The sequence below is a fragment of the Aspergillus eucalypticola genome, assembly GCF_003184535.1.
Source record: "Aspergillus eucalypticola CBS 122712 chromosome Unknown BO83scaffold_28, whole genome shotgun sequence".
Classification (NCBI taxonomy): domain Eukaryota; kingdom Fungi; phylum Ascomycota; class Eurotiomycetes; order Eurotiales; family Aspergillaceae; genus Aspergillus; species Aspergillus eucalypticola.
Genome location: NW_020290302.1, coordinates 85,701 through 106,426, shown reverse-complemented (window position 1 = coordinate 106,426; position 20,726 = coordinate 85,701). Strand labels below are relative to the sequence as shown.

The following is a 20,726-nucleotide window of genomic DNA, read 5'->3' as shown; positions in this document are numbered from 1 at the left end:
AATAGATCTCCAGTTGTCAACAACACGCTTGCTGGATTCAGGGAACAACAACAATAGCCATAGTAATTAGCCTTTATTGTAAGGAGCTGTGAGGTCATCGGTCCTTCGGTGGCACTTCACAATACAGTCTTACAGAATCTGACGTGCAGATCTTGCATTTATGCAAGCAATTGGGCGGCCCCTCACCGCCCTTGGTGGTACTGTACCGTAATATCACATGACCTAGACATGGAGGGTCTTGTGCTGATTCAGCATATGTTGGGGGGATCGACCAGTTCAGGTGAACCACAGCTTTGGCTGGTCTTTTGCCTTTCCACCGACTGCTTTGCGTCTTGCCACATACGCCTCCTACGGAAACCCGCCTATGGTTGAACACTGACGTGTATATTCTCCTAGCAGCAACTATTCGAAACTCTTGTTGAAGGAGGATTGTACCAAATCGCAAGAGGATCCCCTGGCGCAGTGTCTCCGTTCCGTCATCTCGCCTTCTCGGTTCACACGTACCTGTTCGCGTTGCTACACGCCTTTCCGAACATGATATCTGATTGCCGCTGCTGAAGACGATAAGCTCGTCGAGTCGACGTTGATTGCGCAAAATGGAGTTTCCCGAGGGCTTGTCCCGGGATTATACCCATTCTACCTCGTTCCCCGACCTGATGAATGACCCGGCCTATCAGACGAACTATAAGGGGAAGGAGAGGGAGTTTGAAGAGCCAGACACTTGTCGCATATGCCGTGGTGAGGGTACCGAGGAGGAACAACTTTTCTATCCGTGCAAATGTAGCGGGAGCATCAAGTTCGTTCACCAGGCATGCCTCGTAGAATGGCTGTCCCATTCTCAGAAGAAGCATTGCGAACTCTGCAAAACGCCCTTCCGCTTTACGAAGTTATACGATCCGAATATGCCCCAGAACCTCCCTGCTCCGCTTTTCCTCCGACAGCTACTAATCCATAGTTTTCGCACTATCGTCACATGGCTGCGGTTTGTACTCGTCGCGTTCGTCTGGCTTGGGTGGCTGCCATGGTCGATGAGGGCGATTTGGAGAGCTCTTTTCTGGCTGGCTGATGGCCGCTGGTCTGGGGCGGATGCTCCCCAGCAATCTTCATCCGAACATCTAGCCCAAGTTGTAGCAAATGGAACGGCTTCCATGAATGTGGGAGCCGCTACCACCGCATTAGCGGGAGCATCAGGTGTGCCAGCCGTGCAGTCACCGGTTTCATCTATGTTCAGTTTCTCATCAGGCGAGCCTCTACTTCTCACAATCATCAAAAAGGCTTTTTCTGCCTTGTTCTTTCCCGCAATGTCGGGTACCGGTTCGTTGAGCACTAGCCCTTCAAATGTGACAGCTGGATCATACAAGCCTCGGCGCCCATCGTGGCTCTCAGATGTGGAATTTCTCAATACACTGACACCATCGCCCACGATTAATAACATTCTTATTGATACCTTAGAAGGTCAACTCATAACATTATTGGTTGTCATCTCGTTCATTCTGATCTTCCTGATTCGCGAGTGGGTTGTTCAACAGCAGCCCATGGCCAATATCGCCGAGGGTGAGCGGGAAGCTGCTGTCCAGCTAATTGCGAATAACCGTCCAGTACACCGCCCTGAAGAGGTACAGCCTGAGCTACATGCCCCTCAGCCAGAGGATGTACCCCGCGATGAAAGCACTCATGAACATGTCGAAGATATTTCTAACCGCGCAGACGAAGGGGGACTTGGATCTCTGGCTGAGACCGAGTCGTATCGTGTGCATTCTTCGTTTCGCGATGGTAGCTCAAGCAGTTCCAGTGACTCGGGTACCCAGGGACCTAGTACTTCGCAGCATATGTTCCGGCGTAATAGTGACAGTGAGGATGGACTGAACCCCTTGTCCCTCGAGCACTCGACCTCTCACGGCAACCAGGTCTGGCCTGGGGTGGACACGTTCAGGGATCTCTGGGCGCGTGGCAATGGTGATCCTGAGCAGGTCCTCAGACTCGTAAGAGAGGAGGGGCGCCAGGATGAGCTGGGGTGGATCGTCACGGCAATGACCAAGCTTCAACGGAACGATTCTCTGCGCGGTTCTTGGAGGCGCGAGTCACCTCTTCACGAGGCTGCGAGTTCGGATTCCTTTGCCGATCAGACGGAGATGCAAAGTGAACCCAGTTCAGCACGATCACCACTGTTGGAGCCCTCGTCATCAGCGGTCAACCGTCATCCCTGGGACATAGCTTCCGTGTCCAATCCACTGGGGACTGGCGCGAGTGATGATCGGCAAGACCGCGAATTTACCAATGATGATCTCGGCTCTAGCCTTCGTGCTGTAGGCGACTCTGAGGTACCGTCCGATTCGACACCTTCCGCCGACACTGTCATTCAGTCTAATCATGTTCCGAGCGCTTCGGCTTCGACCAACGCGGTTACACCGAATGCTGAAAGGGCCTCTGAAAATGCCGTGGCAACGCCGCAGAATGATCAAGCAGCGGCGGCTTCTCCGAAGAACTTGGTTGCCAGACTCTTTGACTGGTTCTGGGCTGATCTTGAAACTCCTGACCAAGGTCAAGATCGTCCGCAAGAGGATGATGATCATGTAGTCGAGGACCCTGCTTTGGAGGCGCCGTTCGTACCCATTCAGAATAACAGACGCCTTGCCAACGAAGCCGCACCGAACAACCAAGCCATCGCCCCAGACTTCGGTCTTGATGCAAATGACGCTGAGGCAGTCGAGGAGGGAGATGACTTGGAGGGCATTCTGGAGCTCATTGGCATGCAAGGACCAATTTTTGGCCTTCTGCAGAATGGAGTCTTCAGCGCGCTCTTGATCTCGTTTACCGTGGCAATTGGCATTTGGCTTCCCTATCTCTGGGGCAAAATTGCCCTTGTACTCCTCGCGAACCCCGTACAACTGGTCTTCGGCGTTCCCATGACTGCCATATCGGTCTTCGCAGATGTGACGCTGGACACTCTTATTGGTAGCTTGGGCTACGTTCTGTACTGGCTCAGCCTCATATGCAAAGTGGTGCTCAGTCCCTTCGGTGCTTTTGTTCCATTGGGAGAATGGATTCCGCAGACCAAGTCCGTCACCAGTGCCTCGTTATCACTCATCGACGCCAGTAGTCACCGACTACGGAATGTTTTGCAGGCTTTCTTTGTCTTCCACGAATCCGACGTGCCTATGTTCTCGGTTCTTTCCCATCAAGCTCTAAAGATCCACCAAGCGCGCATCGCCGCCTTTACTCATACGGCCTTCACAGTTGGCAAATTCATTCTGCATGACTTCCCTCTTCGAATTGTGTCTCATGGACCGGTGGGTGCCTTTACAGTTGAGAATGGCTTTGACGGCTTGGCCCAGCTACTAGTACAGGCACGGGACCAGGTCTACGACCTTGTCCATCAGTTGCTTTACACCTCGAAGGGCACAAGCTGGTTCGGTTCCAGTGTGAGTGGTTCAGCTTCGGCAAGCATCACCATCAGTTATGATCTAGCTGTGTGGGATACGAAAGATCGCGTCATTGCTATCTTTATGGGCTACCTTCTTGCGTCGGCCCTCGGACTTCTGTACTTGCGTTTTACCAACATGCTTTCTGGTGGTGATCGTGGACAGAGAGTGGAAGGCATTGTTGCCGACATACTTCACCAAGCAGGTGGTGTGATGAAGGTTATCCTCATCATCGGCATCGAAATGATTGTTTTCCCACTGTATTGCGGTTCGTTACTTGATGTTGCACTGTTACCTCTCTTTGAAAACGCCACGATTGCGTCGCGTTTAGAGTTCACCTCCTCATCACCCCTTACGTCTCTGTTTGTGCACTGGTTCATTGGAACCTGTTATATGTTCCATTTTGCCCTTTTCGTATCCATGTGCAGGAAGATAATGCGGAGCGGTGTACTCTGTAAGTAATACACTGCCCCCTTCCCCAAACTTCTGCTAATTCATGACTAGACTTTATTCGCGATCCAGACGACCCGACATTTCATCCGGTGCGAGATGTTCTGGAGCGCAACATCACAACGCAGCTGCGGAAGATTGCGTTCAGTGCCCTTGTCTACGGCGCTCTTGTCATTGTCTGCCTGGGTGGTGTCGTATGGGGAATCTACTACGCCTTCGACGATGTGCTTCCTGTGCATTGGTCTGCTACTATTCCTGTCTTGGAGTTTCCCGTGGACCTGTTGTTCTACAATTTCGTCATGCCGCTTGCCATTCAATCGATCAAGCCATCGGATGGTCTCCACAATCTTTATGATTGGTGGTTCCACAAGTGCGCTCGTTTTCTGCGCCTGACCAACTTTTTCTTTGGCGAGAGGCAAGTCGACGAAGAGGGATATCACGCCCGTCGGACTTGGTGGGACGTCTTGTCAGCCGCCAAGGGAGATCCGGAACACCCGGTAGTCGATGGACATCCGCAAAATGACGACAGTGAGAAGCCCAGTGTCTACTTCGCTCGTGATGGACGATTTGTACGGGCACCTGCTTCCGATCAAGTCCGCATCCCTAAAGGCAGTCAAGTGTTCCTTGAGGTGACCGAGTCTAATCAGCGGGTTGACGGGGCACCGGATACGGATCAGGGTCTCCATGGGCGAGCCAACGACATGTTCACCAAAGTTTACATTCCGCCGCGCTTCCGTACTCGCATTGCAGCCTTCATCCTACTGATCTGGGTGTTTGCTGCTGCCACCGGTGTAGGCATCACCGTTGTTCCTCTGATCATTGGCCGAAAGGTCATGTCGTCCACTTTCCCTCACCGACCGCTCAACGATGTGTATGCCTTCTCCACGGGCACATCCATCGTTGGCACTGCTGCCTACATTGTGTACTATTCGCGTCCTTTCCTTACCGCGGCGAAAGACCGGTTGAGCCCTTACCTACAGTCCCCTAGGGAGGCATGCGTCGGTGTGATGCATATCGTCCTCGATGCGGCTCGAATTACCTATGTTCTCGCCACGTTCGCGGTGCTTCTGCCGTCCCTTGTTGCGCTAGTCATGGAACTTTATCTCTTAGTTCCAGCGCACACGTATGTTGGTGGCGCCCAGGCCCATGTCATCCACTTCATCCAGGACTGGACACTCGGAGTGCTCTATGTACAAATGGCCGTTAAGTTTGTGTTGTGGAATGCTGCCTCCCGTCCAGCAGCGGCACTGAATGCTGTTGTTCGAGATGGAATGCTGAAGCCTAATGCTAAAGTGACTACGCGAGCAGTTCTGCTCCCGGTGATGCTGCTGGCTACGCTTGCGGTCGTGGTGCCACTGATCCTTGGATTCAGCATGAATGCCACGGTATTCTCATCCACGCCGGAGGTGCAGTCCAAGGTTTACCGGTATGCGTATCCGGCCACGTTGGTAATCAGTCTGATGGGCTGGCTAGTGTATCTGGTACGGCGGCAAGTGGAGATTTGGCGAGTGAATATCCGGGACGACGTCTACCTAATTGGGGAGCGCCTGCACAATTTCCGCGAGAAGCGGGCACGGGATGTCGGGGTGCCACGGCGAGTCATTACCGGGTAAGCGATTTTGTCGTCGTTGCCTGGACCCTTCTTTCCTCTTTATCATTCAATTTCTATGTAAATCAGTTACAAAGTTTCAATAGACGTATTTCAAAACAGCAAATATGATGATTAGACATGATAACTAGGTGGGTGCCTGTAGGACAGCCGCCTAGCATTGGATTGTTGTTGTGATGCATCATACATTATAGTAGGTTGCGTGTACTGATGGAGCAAACAAGGGCAGTCAGTGTGAGTAGGTAATAGTAGAGTTTCAAGGGTCATTCGGTGTAACCCTGACCCTAGTGGGGCTTGTGATGTGTTTCGACAGCAGAACCTTCAACAACAAGCATGATGGGGATTATCCAACTGGGGGGCTAATAAGGTAGAGATGACTACGTAGATACTTGCAAGATTTACCTGTCTGCCTAGGGACGATCTGGTACCATTTCCTGATTTGGGATAGTGCCAACACATGCAAGAAATGCTACTCGGCGGGTTCACCCGCTCTTGAATGTTGGGTTAGTCATGCCGCACAATTACTCTAAATCAGTAATGCACGTGCCCATCAGCAGCGCGCGGGCCAATCACAGCCCCGCCGTGGTGGATCAGGCCAAAAAGGCGGCTGCCTGGGGATGAGATGTGGCTTGGCAGCGGGTTGAGGCTTTGCGGGCACTCGCCACTCCCTATTGGTTAGGCAACAGGATTCCCACCTTATTCTTAACTTATTCTTAGTGACTGACCTTCCCTCCCATCTTCGCTCTCGCTACTGCACTGTCTATCTAACCCCCATCACCACAACCCACCACCATGTTGCACTACTACTAACAGATAGTGCCTGTCTTCCCTACCCCCTCTCCTCCGCTCTGTTATCAGACCATGCGTCTTCTCTAGACCTCTTCCCCAACCCACTCTGCAATGTTCTGAAAGAGCTCCAATCCCCGTCCTTCGTTTACCTGCGTGATACCCCCGGACTCTGCGCGCCAAGATGTCCGTCCTCCGCCATCATGGGGGTGCCTACCTCCAACGGCGCCTCACCAAAATGTATACCGATACAAAGACCTCTTGTGAGAGTGTCACTACGGCTTCCATTGCGGTTGATGATCCCGAATTGGTCATGCTGCATCGCAGTTTCAAGACCCAAAGAGATCGATTGCTAGCGTGGGGCCTGGACTGGAGCGATGCCAGTGCCGCCCAGCCCAATGATATTGACGAATCATTAACCCAAGCTGGCTACAGTGAGATTGTCGAGAGTGTTATGTCTTCCATTCAGGTGCTGCTGAATGAGGCGGAGCGTATCCAGCATGGCGGTGCCTCCGATCTGCCTCCGAAAGGCGCTAGTGCGGACACTCCCAAGGGCGGTCTCAGTGGCCTTCCAGTCAAGTCTCACTGGACCAGTGATGAGATCAGCCGTTCCAAGGCTCTGCTGGCAGACCTGGAAGGCTATATCGACACCCTCTATGACCTGTCGAGCTCGCGACGCAACATGAGTGCTAGCTTGACTGCTGGTGGACAGTCCACCACCAAGGGCCGATCCCGGCCCGCTGCCATTTCTGACTACTCCATCTTGGACTCAAAAGCCTACCACGGTGCATCTTTCGACGGCACACAACAGAGTCCTTTTGATGTAGCACCCTCGCCTACGCACAATGCGGCGGCATTCAGCCAGGCTCGATCTGAGAAGATGCCTTTCGATAAGGCTCCGCTGGACACTTATGTCATTGATCGTTCTGCCCTACAGTTGTCTGGTTCTTCGCATGACAACAACCCGCCCCCTTATGAGCAGGTGGCAGCTTCTACCAACTCTCGGGCCATCGGTCGCATCAGGACATCGGCATCGCCTTTTCTTTACGGCACCAAAGACTCGACAGCAACAATTCTCGTCGATTACATGCCGATGATGCTTGAAGCATCGAGTGCTGCCACCAAGCCGGAGAAGAAACGACTGGACCATGTACAGCGGACTCTGGAGCAGCTCGTGCAGAATTCGCGTGTGTCTCACCTGGGCTTGCTGAAGTTCCTGGGCTATTTTATCGACATGCCAAATTCCCGATACGCATTCGTCTATCAGATGCCTATGGACTACTTCCCATTCCTTCGCAACCCGACTGATCTCTTGAATGGGTTGAAGCCAAAACCCCTCGTCTCCCTTTTTCAAACAAGCGATGAACACCCTATCCCGAATTTAGAAACGCGCTTTCGCTTAGCTTATGACCTCCTGATGGCAGTTCTACAGCTGAGGAGTCAGAACCTTGTACATGGCAACATCAACAGCAGTAACATTCTTATCTTCCCCGGCTTGACGAACTCGAACCGCGATGAAGTCGGACTCACGGAGGATTTGCGCCGTCCCTACCTAACATCATTTGCTCAATTTTCTGGAAACGGGCCGTCACCCGAACCCTTGTCTTCCAGCATATATCGTCACCCAGACGATAAGCGGTCGATGGAGGATGATGCTGCCTGGGCCTATGACCTGTACTCACTTGGCCTCGTGCTGCTCGAAATTGGACTTTGGACTCCCATTAGTCGGATCTGGAAGATGAAGTACAACAACTCTATGTTCAAGCAAAGAATCGAGAACACCTACTTGAAGAAGCTGGGCCCCAAATGCGGCAGCGCATATCTCCACGTGGTACAGCTGTGCTTGGATGCACCAAACTTCCATCTGTCGACCCAGCCGTTCGATGACCTGAACCTCCGCGTCCCTCAGGCCTTCCACTACCCCGTCCTAGACCTCTCCGCGCCTGACAGCATCTTCTCGTTCTCTATGAACTTTCTTTACACTATGTGCAAGATTGTCTGGTCCTGCTGCAGGATAGACATGTTCTCTGCCCCTACCGCTGATGAGCTGGATGATTGCCTTCCGCTTGCACTTGTTCCTGGCCTGGATTCGGCGCCGATGAAGGAACCCGTTCGTGAGTTCAAACCTACTCCGGAGCCCATCCGACCTTTCCAGGAACCGTTTGCCACGCTACCTACTGCCGACATGAAGATGTTCCGGGATAAGATCAATGTGGAGGAGCGCAAGGTACGAAAGCGCACTTGCAAAAAACTTTCGGGCCTAGAGATTCCACAAGACCATCTCAATAAATGGAACTTCCAGATGCTACCACGCTTGAGGAAGCTTCTACAGAAGATCCTGAAGGACTCTGCCGAATCTTGCAGTGTTACACTCATGATGACTGGTGAAACGGTCGACAACGCCAAGACCACGGTCTGTGTCACTTGTGCCAGTGCAAAGAAGGTTCGGGCCGCACTCAAGAAGTATTTTGTCATTGATAGCGAAGAGTGGGATCTCCTTGTCCTTCGTGGCGATGTACAGAGATCGAAGGTCCCACGCAAGAAGCGCCGCAGGCCGGCAATGGCAGGACAAGGAAATGCTGGCGCACCTTCGTTGGTCCAGAATGACCCAAACCCTTGCTATCAGGAACGGCCTCTTTGCGGTGCATCAATTGGCGCTTTTATCAACGAAGAACATCTGCCACCTGTATCTTATGGGGGAGCTATCCTGGTCGATGGCATGCCCTATGGGATGACTGTCCATCACATGCTAGAATCACCAAGTGACCAGGAGGATGCGGATGAGCCGGATACCGGTGGCCCTCTACGGTCTTCTGCAAATTGGATGCACGATATGGCAGCCCCTCAGAACCCAGAGTTTATGTACTCCTGGGCTGACGAGGGCCCGTCAGATGTCGCATCAGACCTTGAGTTTGAGGTTTCGGAAGACGAGGATGGGGATGATATCTCGCTGTCACCCAGTCTAGATGGAACATTCGAAGACTCATACCTTTCCGAAGGCTACTCCTCTGACGAAGATGGGGGGAATGCTGATGACCCCTATGACGACGAAGATGCAGCATCCATAGGCGATACTCCTGGGATTGATCCTGGAGACGAGCCCTTGCTATACGTCACACAGCCAGCCATTGATGACATCGATGAAAGTTATTTTCCAAGCCCTGAAGACCGCGATGATGAACATCTTGCCTCTCACGCTTTTGGATACGTACACGCATCCTCGGGTGTTCGGCGCTGGACGCGAAAAGGGATCCGACACGAGATTGACTGGGCACTGATCAAGATCAACGATGAGCGCATCAACGTGCGCAATATCGTATACGACAAGACGTGCGTAATGAGGCCAGACGCGTATGGACAGAGACGGGCCCAACAGGCGCGCATGCCGCGGCAACCAGAGACTATCTATCTCAATAACATTTGCCGGCTAGAAGACCTGGGGGGCCTCCGAGTCCACTGCTGTGGCCGAACCAGTGGCCTGCAAACCGGCCAGATCTCCAGAGCCATGACTCTTGTCAAACTGCATGGGCGACAAACCTTCTCCACCAGCTTCTGTGTTGATGGGAACTTCGGAGGTAAGTGAGTCTGACTCGTCTTTACAGACACATATTCGATTAAGGAATCCTTACTAATTTTTCTTACAGTGCCCGGCGACTCAGGAGCTTGGGTGTTCGAAAAGGCCAGCGGTCGAGTTTGCGGCCACGTTCTCGCGTGGTCCGACAAAACCCGCACCGCTTACATCGCCCCCATGGAAATACTCCTCGAAGACATCGCTCGCTCCCTGAATGCCAACTACATCAGTCTGCCGCCCGGCAATCCTGACGAGTCCCGCGCCAGTTCCATGCATCATCGCCCAAACCCAAACCCGTCTGCCATGGACCCCTACCACCAACATCCTGCCTACCACGCCCCTCGCCCTATCCGCGGCCAACTCCCCGTGGACATTAACCCTCTTCGTATCGATGACGGAGACATGGGCTCCTCCGTGAATCCCAGTCGCGGAACGCGCGAAGTATCAACCCCATACCGGGGAATGCCTATCCTTACCCCACCTCGAAGCCTGGAAAGGCAACTCGCATGACTTGCTCGCTGCTCTTCCCTCGCCTCCATAAGCAGCACTACTATACATTCCTTACCTTAATCACTGTACTTGCTACTATATTCCCCACCCGCACACTGACGGATTTTTTCCTTTTTTGATGACATTGATTTGAACGAGTGGACAAGAACATAATACCCCTTTTTGTTTGTTGGTTGTTGCTATTATTTTGCGTTGCTGTTTTCGGTGTTTGAGCTGGTTGGTTCCATCCCTACGCTGATGGATGAGAGATGGATGGATGGATACTTGCAGACTAGTTTTGGACTAGTTACTATCTGTCTGTCAAAGGTGATATCATTAGCCTATCTATATACACAAGTCGAGTTCCCTTCCCTCGCCAGGGGATCTGAATTGAGCTCTTTGGATTGAGACAGATATGGTGCTCCTATACTAGGTGGTACTTGAGTAAACAATGGCTATAGTCTAGCTACTATGACTGCGAACTGCAGTAGTACTCAGCAGTAATGATGATTTCTATTGCGGCCGTAAGCAACGTCGACATCAAACAGTGGTACAGACTTAACTAACTTCTAGTTTATCTTACCCCTCAGTTACTTCCACTTACCCCTTAACTATTCGTATCTTTGCCTGCTTCATGGATCCAGTACTAAGAATCAGTTACAATTACATAGATATTACAGATATACGACTTGAAAAATTCCACACTTGAAATTGTAATCATTTGCATTGTCAAAAGGAAAAGGCGTCGTAAGATACAGAACAGCCACACAGAAACCATGCTCAATAACCGACCGGCAACAAACAGGTAATCAGAAAAATAAAACAGACGTAACATGACCGACGTTATATGCATCGCATCACTCAATCAATACCAATCAATCCGTGTACCCATTGGTTTAACTTGCTTGAAGCCCCATTAACCCAGCCAGCAAGATAACAGAACCCAAAAGTAGAAAGTGAAGTAAATGCGGGCAGGATAGTTTGACCTTCTCCTAGTCCAATGATAATGCCAAAGGCTTTATATAAAAGGTTTCTTTGAGAAGGGAAAAAAAAGAAAAGGGAATGAAGGCTCTTTTTTATTGAGCGTCTTCATGAAGGGGAAGGGAAGATCATGAATGATGCTCTTAGTTGGAAGAAAGGTACTTGAGAACAGCCTCCTTCTCCTCCACGGGGAGAACGCTGAGGATCTGCTGCACACCCTTCAGAGCACCGTCACGGTTGTTGAGGAGCAGCTGGGCAACTTCCGTGGCCACGCTCTCGGCCTTGAGAGAGTCGACCTTGGTCTGGATGGCCTTCTTGTTCTCCTCGTACCAGGTGGCGACGCGCTGGTCTTCGCGCTGCAGTTCCTCGTCGAGCAGGCCAGTCCAGCTGTGCAGAGTGCGGAGGTGCACAGCACGAGCGGACTCAGTCAAGACAGGGGCGTTGGAACCAGCAGGGATAGCAACAGAGCCGTCGCGAGCAGCAGGGTTGGGAGCGGCAGCAACCATGCGCTTGACAATAAGCTCCTCGCTGAGTCTGCGGCGCAGACGCCAGTAGAAGAAGCGACGGGCGTTCTTCCAGGTGAGGGGATGGCGGATGGTGTTCTTGGCCTCCATGCGGCCAGCACGGTCGTGGAGATCAGCAAACTGCAGAGCAATCTGCAGGTAGACGGGCAGAAGCTGCTCCTCGCGGGCAGCCATCTTGGCCTTGATATCAGAGAGCTGCTCCTTGCTGAGGGACTGGTCCTCGAGAGAGCGGCGGAGCTCGCCATAGGTGGCATCCAGACGAGCCATAGTGTCGAGCTGCTTGTCGCGACGGTACTTGATGTTGACGATACCCTCGGGCTCGAGGACACCACCACGGGCCTCCACGTCGGCATACATCTCCATCTGGTCGGGGTTGATGGTGGGATCGACAACAACCCAGGATCCACCACGAAGCTCACCATGGGGCGGGATGTAGATGAAGATGGGCTGCTCGTACTTGACGAGGGCATCGACGATGTAAGAACCGTACTTGAGGACCTCGTTGTACATGTCACGCTGACCACCGGAGAAACCTCTCCAGTTAGCCAGGATCATAACAGGAAGCTGCTCACCGTTGTTGAAGTCACGGAGGGCCTGGGCGGTCTTGTAGGCGGAGTTGGGGTACCAGACACCACCAGCTTCGTTGGCGACCATCTCCATGGAGTCAGGGTTGGCAGGGTCGGCAGGAGTGACGTTCTCAACGGAGCGAGTCTCAACAGCAATCACACCCATGGGAATGCCACCGAGTCTGGCACGACCAACAACCACGGTGCGAGCCCAGCCTCCAAGAGCCTCCTCGAAAGAGCCAGTATCGAACAGACCAGGCAGGAAGCCTTCCTCGTCTTCCTTACCGGCAATGAGCCAGCGGGGATCGTAGGGCTGCTTGGAGGGAGGGTAGTAGGCGACATCGCGGTCCCAAGTGTCGGACCAGGGGCGGATAGGGATGGGGGCACCCTTCCTGTCGGGGACGAAGGACATCCACTCGACAATCTTCTGCACACCCTCGAAGTCATCGTTGGCAGTCATGTGGGACACACCGTTGCGGTACATGATCTGAGTGCCACCAAGCTGCAAGTTGGAAGTGTACACTTCTCTACCCAACAGCTTGTTGATAGCGGGGGCACCAGTGAGGATGATGGGCTGGCCCTCGACCTGGATGGCTCTCTGTCCAAGACGGACAAGGTAGGCACCAATACCAACGGAACGGCAAGTAACGAGGGTGATGGTGAAGATGTCTTCGTAAGCCTTGGAGGTGGCACCGGCAATAAGACCGGAGCCCTTGAGACACTCGACACCCAGACCGTCCTTGGCACCGATGACGGTGGTGATCTTGTGGCGCACCTCACCCTCATCCTGGATCTCCTCAGTGATGACTTCCTTCTTCTTGCTAGCATCAAGCTTCTGCTTAACCTCGGGAGTGAAGTACAGGTACTTGAAACCGGCGGCGGGGTTCTCGGGGTCGTTCCAGGCGACGGAGAAGTAAGGAATCAACTCGTCAGCCATGCCGATACGAGCACCGGAGTTGGCAGAAAGGTAGATACGAGGGATACCCAATTTGCGAGCCAGTTCAGTGCACTTGTGGAAGAACTTGTCTTCAGCGGGACCGAAGGAACCAATCTGGAAGGTGATGTCGTTGGCAACAATGATGAAGCGTCTACCACGGGGATACTCGGGGGTACGGGCAGTGACGATCCAACCAACCATACCATGGGTGTTGGTGCCAGGGCCGCGGGAGATCTCGACCAGGTTGTCATGCTCATCAAGAACAAGCTCGCTGTAGTCAATGCACTCGCCAACAGGAGGGCGCTGGTCGGCCAAGGAGGGGATATTGGCAATGGCCTTGGTCCAGCTGTTCTGGAAGGCTTGTCTGAAGAGCTCAGGGAAGTCATAGACGTACTGAGTACCCATGAGGTGGGCCTTGTAGCGCTTGGGCTGCAGCCATTCCTTGGTAGGGTAAGGAGTGGAGACAGGACGCAAGTGCATGGAGCCCAGCTTGTTGCTGCCACCATCAATGCTGTGGAAGATCCACTCGCCCTTCTCAGTCTTCTTCTCAATGTACAGCTCAACCTGGATGATGAATCCGTAGGTGTTGGTGATGATCACGCGCAGGGGGTAGGGAACACCGGTGACGGGGTCGGTGCACAGAATGCGGATTTCAGCACCGGTAACACGCAGTCTCCAGAGACGACGGCCGAAGCGCTCCAAGAAACCGGCGAGGGCCTCCTCGACATCCTTAGGCTGCAGGTTGAAGACAGGGGAGAAGTTGATGAAGATGTGGTTCAGATCGGAGTTGTTGTTGCCAATAATCTCCAGGGCGTCCAGAATGTCATTCATGAGACGGTCAGCCTCTGAGGTCAGGTACTCCGCAGTGGGAATATCATCGCGCAGGCGACCGGGGCGCACGACGGCACGAACGAAGTAGCGCTTGTCCACAGCCTTGTCGTTCTCAGGGCCCTTTCCGAGAGCCTCGTAGACGTGGATGTTCCGGTTCTCGGTGAAGACAGGCTTGATCTTGAACTTGGACAGACGACCGAGCTCCAGCTGGAAGGCAAGGGCAGGCTCGTTGTGGCGGATACTCTCATCCTCATCGTAGTTGGGGCCACGGAAAGTGAAGTATCCGGGGTAGATACCGTTCTTGCCGCAGATGAAGGTGACACGGCGGATGCGACGAGCAAGCAGTTCTTCCTTGAGGTCTGCCAGCATGTTGTTGATCTGGGAGACGATCTGGTTGTCGTCAAGATCCTCCACATCACGAATGGCGACGTTGAGGACACCAGTCAACTCATTCTCGTTCTCAACCCGGGGAGCAGGGCGGCGCTTGCCCTCCAGGTTAGCGAGAAGGCCGTTGTCACTGGCCTTCTTCTTCGAGCCAGCTCTGGGGAAGATCTCGAGGGCTCTGGGAAGGAACTCCTCAGCATCCTCCAGGTACTGAACAGGGATGATGGCACCCTTTCTCATGGACTCGTTGCCGTCGCCAACCAGGTACGACATGTCACTGATGGAGTTGATCCGCTTGAAGGGGTTCATCTCAGCTGTAGGGGTGCTGGGGGTCGACGGGTCAGTGGTGATAGGGCCGAACTCGGGCTGTCCCAGCTTGTCAAGAGTGAAGTCCCAAGAGAGCAGTGGAACCTCTCCGGAAGCAGAGTACTGGATACCCTTGACAGTGTAGGCACGGTAAGCGCGGCGCACGTAGACCTCAAGAGCAGCCAGAGTAACCCAGACATCCTGGTGAACGAAGAAGCGCGGCAGCACGTCGAAGACGGTGTACTTGGAGTCCACCACCTCCTTGAGGACCTGGGAATCGGGCTCACGGTGCTCCCAGCCGGTCTCACCATAGCTGGACTCGACAACCGACGAACGCAGGATGAGTTCCATCTGGGACAGGCGCTCCTCCAAGGATGGGAGGGCACACTGGATCAGAAGCTCACGGGCCTTAAGAGTGACCTTGGCAGCAGCGCGAGACTCGAACTCAGTCAGCTTCTTCAGGATGGGCTTGAAGTACTTGGAGACATTGCCGACGTTGGGCTGGTTGGGGCGGTACATGGCCAGAATGGCGAGGATGAGGTTGTTCTTGGCACCAATGCGGCTGTGGGAGAGGACGGTCTGAACGACCTTGCCAATGTCCTCCTTGTTCTCGTCACGAAGCTTCAGGATAGAGTCTTCATCGCGGAGGTTGCGGCCAGCGAAGAGCTTCTCCACCTCATAGTACTGTTCCAGGAGACCAATGAAGACATTGAACTCGTGGACCTTAAGACCATCCAGGTACTTGTTGATGACCTCGGTCAGAGGAAGCAGCGTGGTCTTGAGGATCTCAGCATCAGCGGGGTTGACATTCTCCTCGATGAAACGCTGGACAGTCTTCTGAAGCTGCTTGGCAGGGAACTCAGCCTTACGGGCGCGGGCCTTGTCGACGATGTTCTGGAGCTGGCTGTCGAGCTTCTGGGGCATGCGAGAGTGCAGAGCAGAGGACTGGGCGTTCCACTCGCCGTAAGGAAGATCGGGGTTACGGAGGACTTCGACCAGCTCCTTGAGGGTGGCGTTCATGATGACCTGGTTGTCGTATCCCTTGAGGATGTTCTCAAGGATGCTGTGCAAGAGGAAGAACCTCTGAGGGGGCTTGCTACCCACAACCTGAGGGGGACCAAGATCGGGAAGCTGGCCAGTGAAGGGCTGGGCGTGCTTCACGCGAGACGGGTCATCCAAAGCGAGGATACCAAGGATGTCACCGGCCTCCAGAGTGGCTCCGGGCTGCTTGATAAGCTGGACGATACCGTCTTCCTGGGCGATCAGGGGCATGTACATCTTCATGACCTCGACTTCAGCGAAGGGCTGGCCCGCCTTGACGTGCTCGCCGTTCTCGACGGTGAACTTGACCAGCTTACCAGGAGAGGGGGTACGCAACTGGGTGGGATCGTTCTCCTGCTCGAGAAGGCAAGTCTTGCCATCCACACTCAGACGAGTGGCGGCGGGCTCCTCCTTCCAGTAGACGTTGTGACTGCGGCCGTTCAGAAGGACCAACAGACCACCGTCAGCCAGAGCGCGCACGCCCACGGAGCACCTGGAACCGTTGATGAAGAGGTGGTAGCTGTCAAGGCTGGCGCGGGTGGCAGTGAACTTGTACCGCTGGCCTTCGTAGATGAAATCCACAGGGAAGACTGTCTTCAAGACGTCCTTGGAGGGTACCTGACCCTTTTCCAGTCCCTTGCGGTATTCCTCAACACCAGCCTCGCTAGCCTGGTGAGCCTTGGTAACAGCTCCACACAGAACGGCGACGACCGTGTCAGGACGCTCAGCGGTCAGCTTGTTAGAGATCAGCTGATCCAACCAGCCGGTGGTGATCGTGTTGTCCTCGAAGGCCGGGGTCTCGAGAAGCTTGATCAGGTACTCAACCGTGGTACGGAAATCACCACGAATGCTGAGTTCCTTCAGGGCAATGACCATGTGCTTCCGGGATGCGGAACGGTTCTCACCGTAGGCGAAGATGTGACCGAACTGACTGTCAGAGAAGCTATGGATACCACCAGCCGTACCGACGGAGAAGTAACCCCAGACGTTGGAGGAACTGCGGAAGTTCAATTCGTGCATGGTACCGCTGGAAGGCTTGAAACCCTCGCCGGGATCCTCAGAAGTGATACGGCAAGCGGTGGTGTGTCCCTTGGGCTGCGGGCGGCGCTGAGTCTGGAAGCTCTCCTCGTTGGAGAAATCGAAGTCGATCTCCCCGGAGGTGTTGGGGTCGACGCCGTACAGCAGACGGATGTCGCGGATGCGGTGCAGAGGGATACCCATGGCAATCTGGAGCTGGGCAGCCGGCAGGTTGACTCCGGAAACCATCTCCGTGGTCGGGTGCTCGACCTGCAGACGGGGGTTCAATTCCAAGAAGTAGAACTTGTCGTCAGCGTGGGAGTACAGGTACTCCACAGTACCAGCCGAGACGTAACCGACCAAGCGACCAAGGCTCACAGCGGCGCGCTCCATAGCCTGGAAAGTGATGGGCTTGGCGATCGTGACGGGCGCCTCTTCGATAATCTTCTGGTGACGACGCTGCACGGAACAATCACGACCGAAGAGGGAGATGTTGTTACCGTACTGATCGGCCAGCAGCTGGACTTCCAAGTGACGGGCGTTACCAGCGAGCTTCATGATGAAGATGGGGGAACCGGGAATTTCGTTGGCAGCGGCATTGTACAGGCTGACGAAGTCCTCCTCCCGCTCAACCTTACGAATACCCTTACCACCACCACCTTCGGAGGCCTTGATCATGACAGGGAATCCGATCTCCTTGGCCTTCTGCAGACCCTCCTCGGGCGAGAACGTGCAACCCCGGTTGTAGACATCGTCATCAACGGTAACGATACCCTTGTCGTCGATCCGGACATCGTCCACGCCCGTTCCAGACCAGGGGATACAAGGGACACCAGCGTGCTGAGCGACGATTGTGGAGGAGATCTTGTCACCAAGCGAGCGCATCGCAGAGGCGGGGGGACCAATGAAGATGATTCTCTTGGGGGAAGCAGCCAGGGCTTCGGGTAAACGGGGGTTCTCAGAGGCGTGACCCCAGCCGGCCCACACGGCGTGGACGTCCATACGTTCAGCGACATCGACGATCAGATCGACGTTGGCGTAGTTGTTGTTATTCGTGCCTCCGGGAACCTGGAATTCCTGTCAGCCGACATGCTCACACACGGGGAGGAAACGCTGGTTGCACAGCATGACCACGCACCTCAACATATTGATCCGCCATACGAATGTAGTCGGCATTTGCGTGCAGATCTTCTGGCGTGGCCATCACTGTGAACTGGATGGCACGCTCATTGCCGAAAGTTTCATAAGCCCATTTCCGGACGGAACGAATCTCCTTAACGGCCGCGATACCGTTGTTGGCGATCAGAACCTGAGGAAAGCCTGTTAGAATGGGTTGCTCCTGCACTCTTGCCCGACCAACTCATCGGTACCCCGCAAAACTCACCGAGCTGATGACGGAGTGACCCTCATGGCTGGCCACAAAGTCCTTGACGCTGCTGGGCGGTGCGGCATTCAGGTTGTTACCACCAATGAAATGTGAAGCGAGGTTGTGTTGCGCGGCACGCGCACTGGGGTGATCGTTGGGAGCGCTCATGATGCAAGGTTGGATATTAGGTATTATAAAATTCCCATGCGATAGAAGAAGCCGGATTATTCAAGAAGAATAGGGGGGACGAAGTATTGGAAGAGGCGTCAAGGCGAAGAGAAGAGGAGGGAGAAGGCGCAATGACTGTCCGTGAGGCGTCGGAGGAAAAGTGGCGTAGTATAGAATGTAGATGAAATTAAGCCCTCCAAGAGCTAACTAGGAATGGCGAAGGTATAGGAGAAAGAGGCGGGGGAGGGCAGATGAGACACGAAGGATTCAATTCCTCAGGGCTGAGTAAGAGGGAGGGTGAGAGTCAGCTTTAAGCAAGGCGCAGGGTAGGTTTGAGATGGAGTTGAGGTCGAGGACAATGTTTCATGCGGCCAGTCGCGGAGGACGTGCGGGAGGGAATTTAAGGCATTGGGAAGGGTGAGATGGAGAACTTACTGGGACCACCTTGGGACAGTCAAGCAAGCAAGCAATGACACTTGAAAAAGGAGGAGTAGTGGTTTGGAGAAGAGGGGGGAGGAGGAAGAAGGGGAAGTGGAAGAAGAAAAGAGGTCGACGGGGAAGAAGAAAAGGGAAGAGCAGAGAAATAATAAATGGAGCTGGACTACTGGACGAGGCGTATAATTGCTCGAACCGGTAAATGTACAGGGAAATGTGCAGAACGGAAAAATACGCGGAGAGGTGGATGGGTCACCAAAGAAGAGATAAAATGTAAAATTATTTTTTAAAAATCATTTTACAGAAAAAATAAAAAATAATTATTTAATCAAAAAGGAACTAAAGGTGGGTTTTTCCACAGACCGGCAAAAGCTGTCGAGGGAAAATAATACTAGACTAGTAGACTAGAAGGAAGGGAAGGGAAGGAAAAGAATAGCGCGAGACCACCAGGTGGCCGCCCGCCGCCCCGATGGACCGAAAAGAAAGTCTCCCAACTAGCGGTACGGCTTGTTGGGCCCATGACGTCGGGCTTCCCACCAGTTTTGTCTGGCTGGATCCCCAGCATTTGTCGGGTCAACAATCCGCTGCTGCAGCCAATCCCTCCCCGATCCGGTCCATGGTTCCTCACTGCAACATCTCTACTCCATAGTACATACACTTGCTGTACTGTTATCTTCTCTCTCCAGCAAAACCCCTCTCCCTTTCATGCGGGTTTTGACTGCTACCTAAGAAGGGATGGAACAGAACAGGCATGTGCCAAATCTCACCGACGACTCATTGGCGGTCTCACCGCGTAGTGTGCCATGTCACCCTGGATGCAAGTCCCGAGGATTTGGAGGGGGCCAAAAGCATGAGACCAAGCAAGGTACGGAGTAAATGTGCATGGGGCGCATGATAGGACGGACAGGATAGAGTTGAACCCAGCTTGCTCGCTCGCTAGTGAGTGCTGTCTACGGAGTAGTATCTAGTCCGGAGTTGTAGTTGGGGAATTCCCCGACAAGCCAACAGATTCAAGTTGGTGCTCAAAACCCGGACGATCATCATGGCGGGCCTTGGCTTTTGGCCTTGAACACCGAGTGAACATTCCCGCCATACTCGGAACCAATCCACTAACTCACTAGTAGAGAGTTGTCGGGCCCCGTCATGAGCTGTCAATTCAGACCGTCCCTCCTGCCGGGTAGATAGTAGTAGTACATAGTAAGTAGAATGAGAATTGCAAATCGCATTTTGACCGAACTTCTATGCTCCGAATTGAGGGTAAAGATACTCCGGGGCTCGGAGAGCGAAACCAGAGCCTGACGGGATCACATCGGGATAATACAAGCTTATATTGGGAAGCCGGTAATTTATCCAAAACTCCATCTACGTACTTACTAGTACTATCTAATATCCATCAGTCCGGTCCGATCATCAATTACTGGCAGATACTATAAGCATAGCTAGATAAGTATCAATAGTAATCGTTGATAAGGTAATAAGTAGTTAGCATCTAATGGTAGCATCCTAGTGACAATGATTCATCTCCTACTAATCATAGATTTAATTTATTCAGACTTTGTCCGGTACTCCCAGGACGATACAAATTTGCAATAACCAGGGACATTGTACTTTGACTGACCCGCTCAAGCCAGGAATCCCTCCAACCCCAAGGCGCTTGGGGATCCAGCCATGGTACCGGGTTCCATCCCTTTTTGGGTTGAGGATGAAAAAGAGACCGACTACTGGACAGTCTGGACTGGATGGTGCCCGACTGGCCAACTCGGAAGTGCATTTCAATAGTGAGTATCCGTAGGAAAAAAAAAAAAAGAAAGAAAGAAAAAAACCTGGATCCACATTGTTTGCT

The 20,726-nt window shown here is 53.3% G+C and overlaps 3 protein-coding genes across 3 annotated transcripts; 2 read left to right on the top strand and 1 right to left on the bottom strand.

Moving 5' to 3' along the window:
- Positions 1–304: 304 nt before the first annotated feature.
- BO83DRAFT_368204 (E3 ubiquitin-protein ligase SSM4) lies at positions 305–5,485 on the top strand (the record flags this gene model as incomplete). Its single annotated transcript, XM_025529810.1, has 2 exons — positions 305–3,876; positions 3,927–5,485. Exons 1-2 carry the CDS (start codon positions 597–599, stop codon positions 5,483–5,485), a joined length of 4,839 nt encoding a protein of 1,612 aa, XP_025384318.1. The 5' UTR covers positions 305–596.
- A 742-nt stretch (positions 5,486–6,227) lies between these two features.
- On the top strand, positions 6,228–10,598 carry BO83DRAFT_368200 (uncharacterized protein). The gene is made up of 3 exons (XM_025529809.1): positions 6,228–6,507; positions 6,624–9,842; positions 9,912–10,598. Exons 1-3 carry the CDS (start codon positions 6,471–6,473, stop codon positions 10,346–10,348), a joined length of 3,693 nt encoding a protein of 1,230 aa, XP_025384317.1. The 5' UTR covers positions 6,228–6,470; the 3' UTR covers positions 10,349–10,598.
- Positions 10,599–11,026: 428 nt separating this feature from the next.
- On the bottom strand, positions 11,027–18,935 carry BO83DRAFT_381508 (acetyl-CoA carboxylase ACC1). The gene is made up of 3 exons (XM_025532010.1): positions 18,299–18,935; positions 18,053–18,223; positions 11,027–17,982 (listed from the first exon to the last, which is right to left on the bottom strand). The coding sequence occupies exons 1-3, from the start codon at positions 18,446–18,448 to the stop codon at positions 11,452–11,454; spliced, it is 6,852 nt and encodes a 2,283-aa protein (XP_025384316.1). The 5' UTR covers positions 18,449–18,935; the 3' UTR covers positions 11,027–11,451.
- Positions 18,936–20,726: the final 1,791 nt, after the last annotated feature.

Bases quoted from the DNA above. Each gene is read 5' to 3' on its own strand.
- BO83DRAFT_381508 (XM_025532010.1), bottom strand. From the start codon at position 18,448: ATGAGCGCTCCCAACGATCACCCCAGTGCGCGTGCCGCGCAACACAAC. The intron at 18,224-18,298 runs GTGAGTTTTGCG...GGCTTTCCTCAG, and splicing joins GTCACTCCGTCATCAGCTCG to GTTCTGATCGCCAACAACGG. The intron at 17,983-18,052 runs GTGCGTGGTCAT...CAGGAATTCCAG, and splicing joins TGGCGGATCAATATGTTGAG to GTTCCCGGAGGCACGAATAA.
- BO83DRAFT_368200 (XM_025529809.1), top strand. From the start codon at position 6,471: ATGGGGGTGCCTACCTCCAACGGCGCCTCACCAAAAT. The intron at 6,508-6,623 runs GTATACCGATAC...ATCGATTGCTAG, and splicing joins CAACGGCGCCTCACCAAAAT to CGTGGGGCCTGGACTGGAGC. The intron at 9,843-9,911 runs GTAAGTGAGTCT...TTTTTCTTACAG, and splicing joins TGTTGATGGGAACTTCGGAG to TGCCCGGCGACTCAGGAGCT.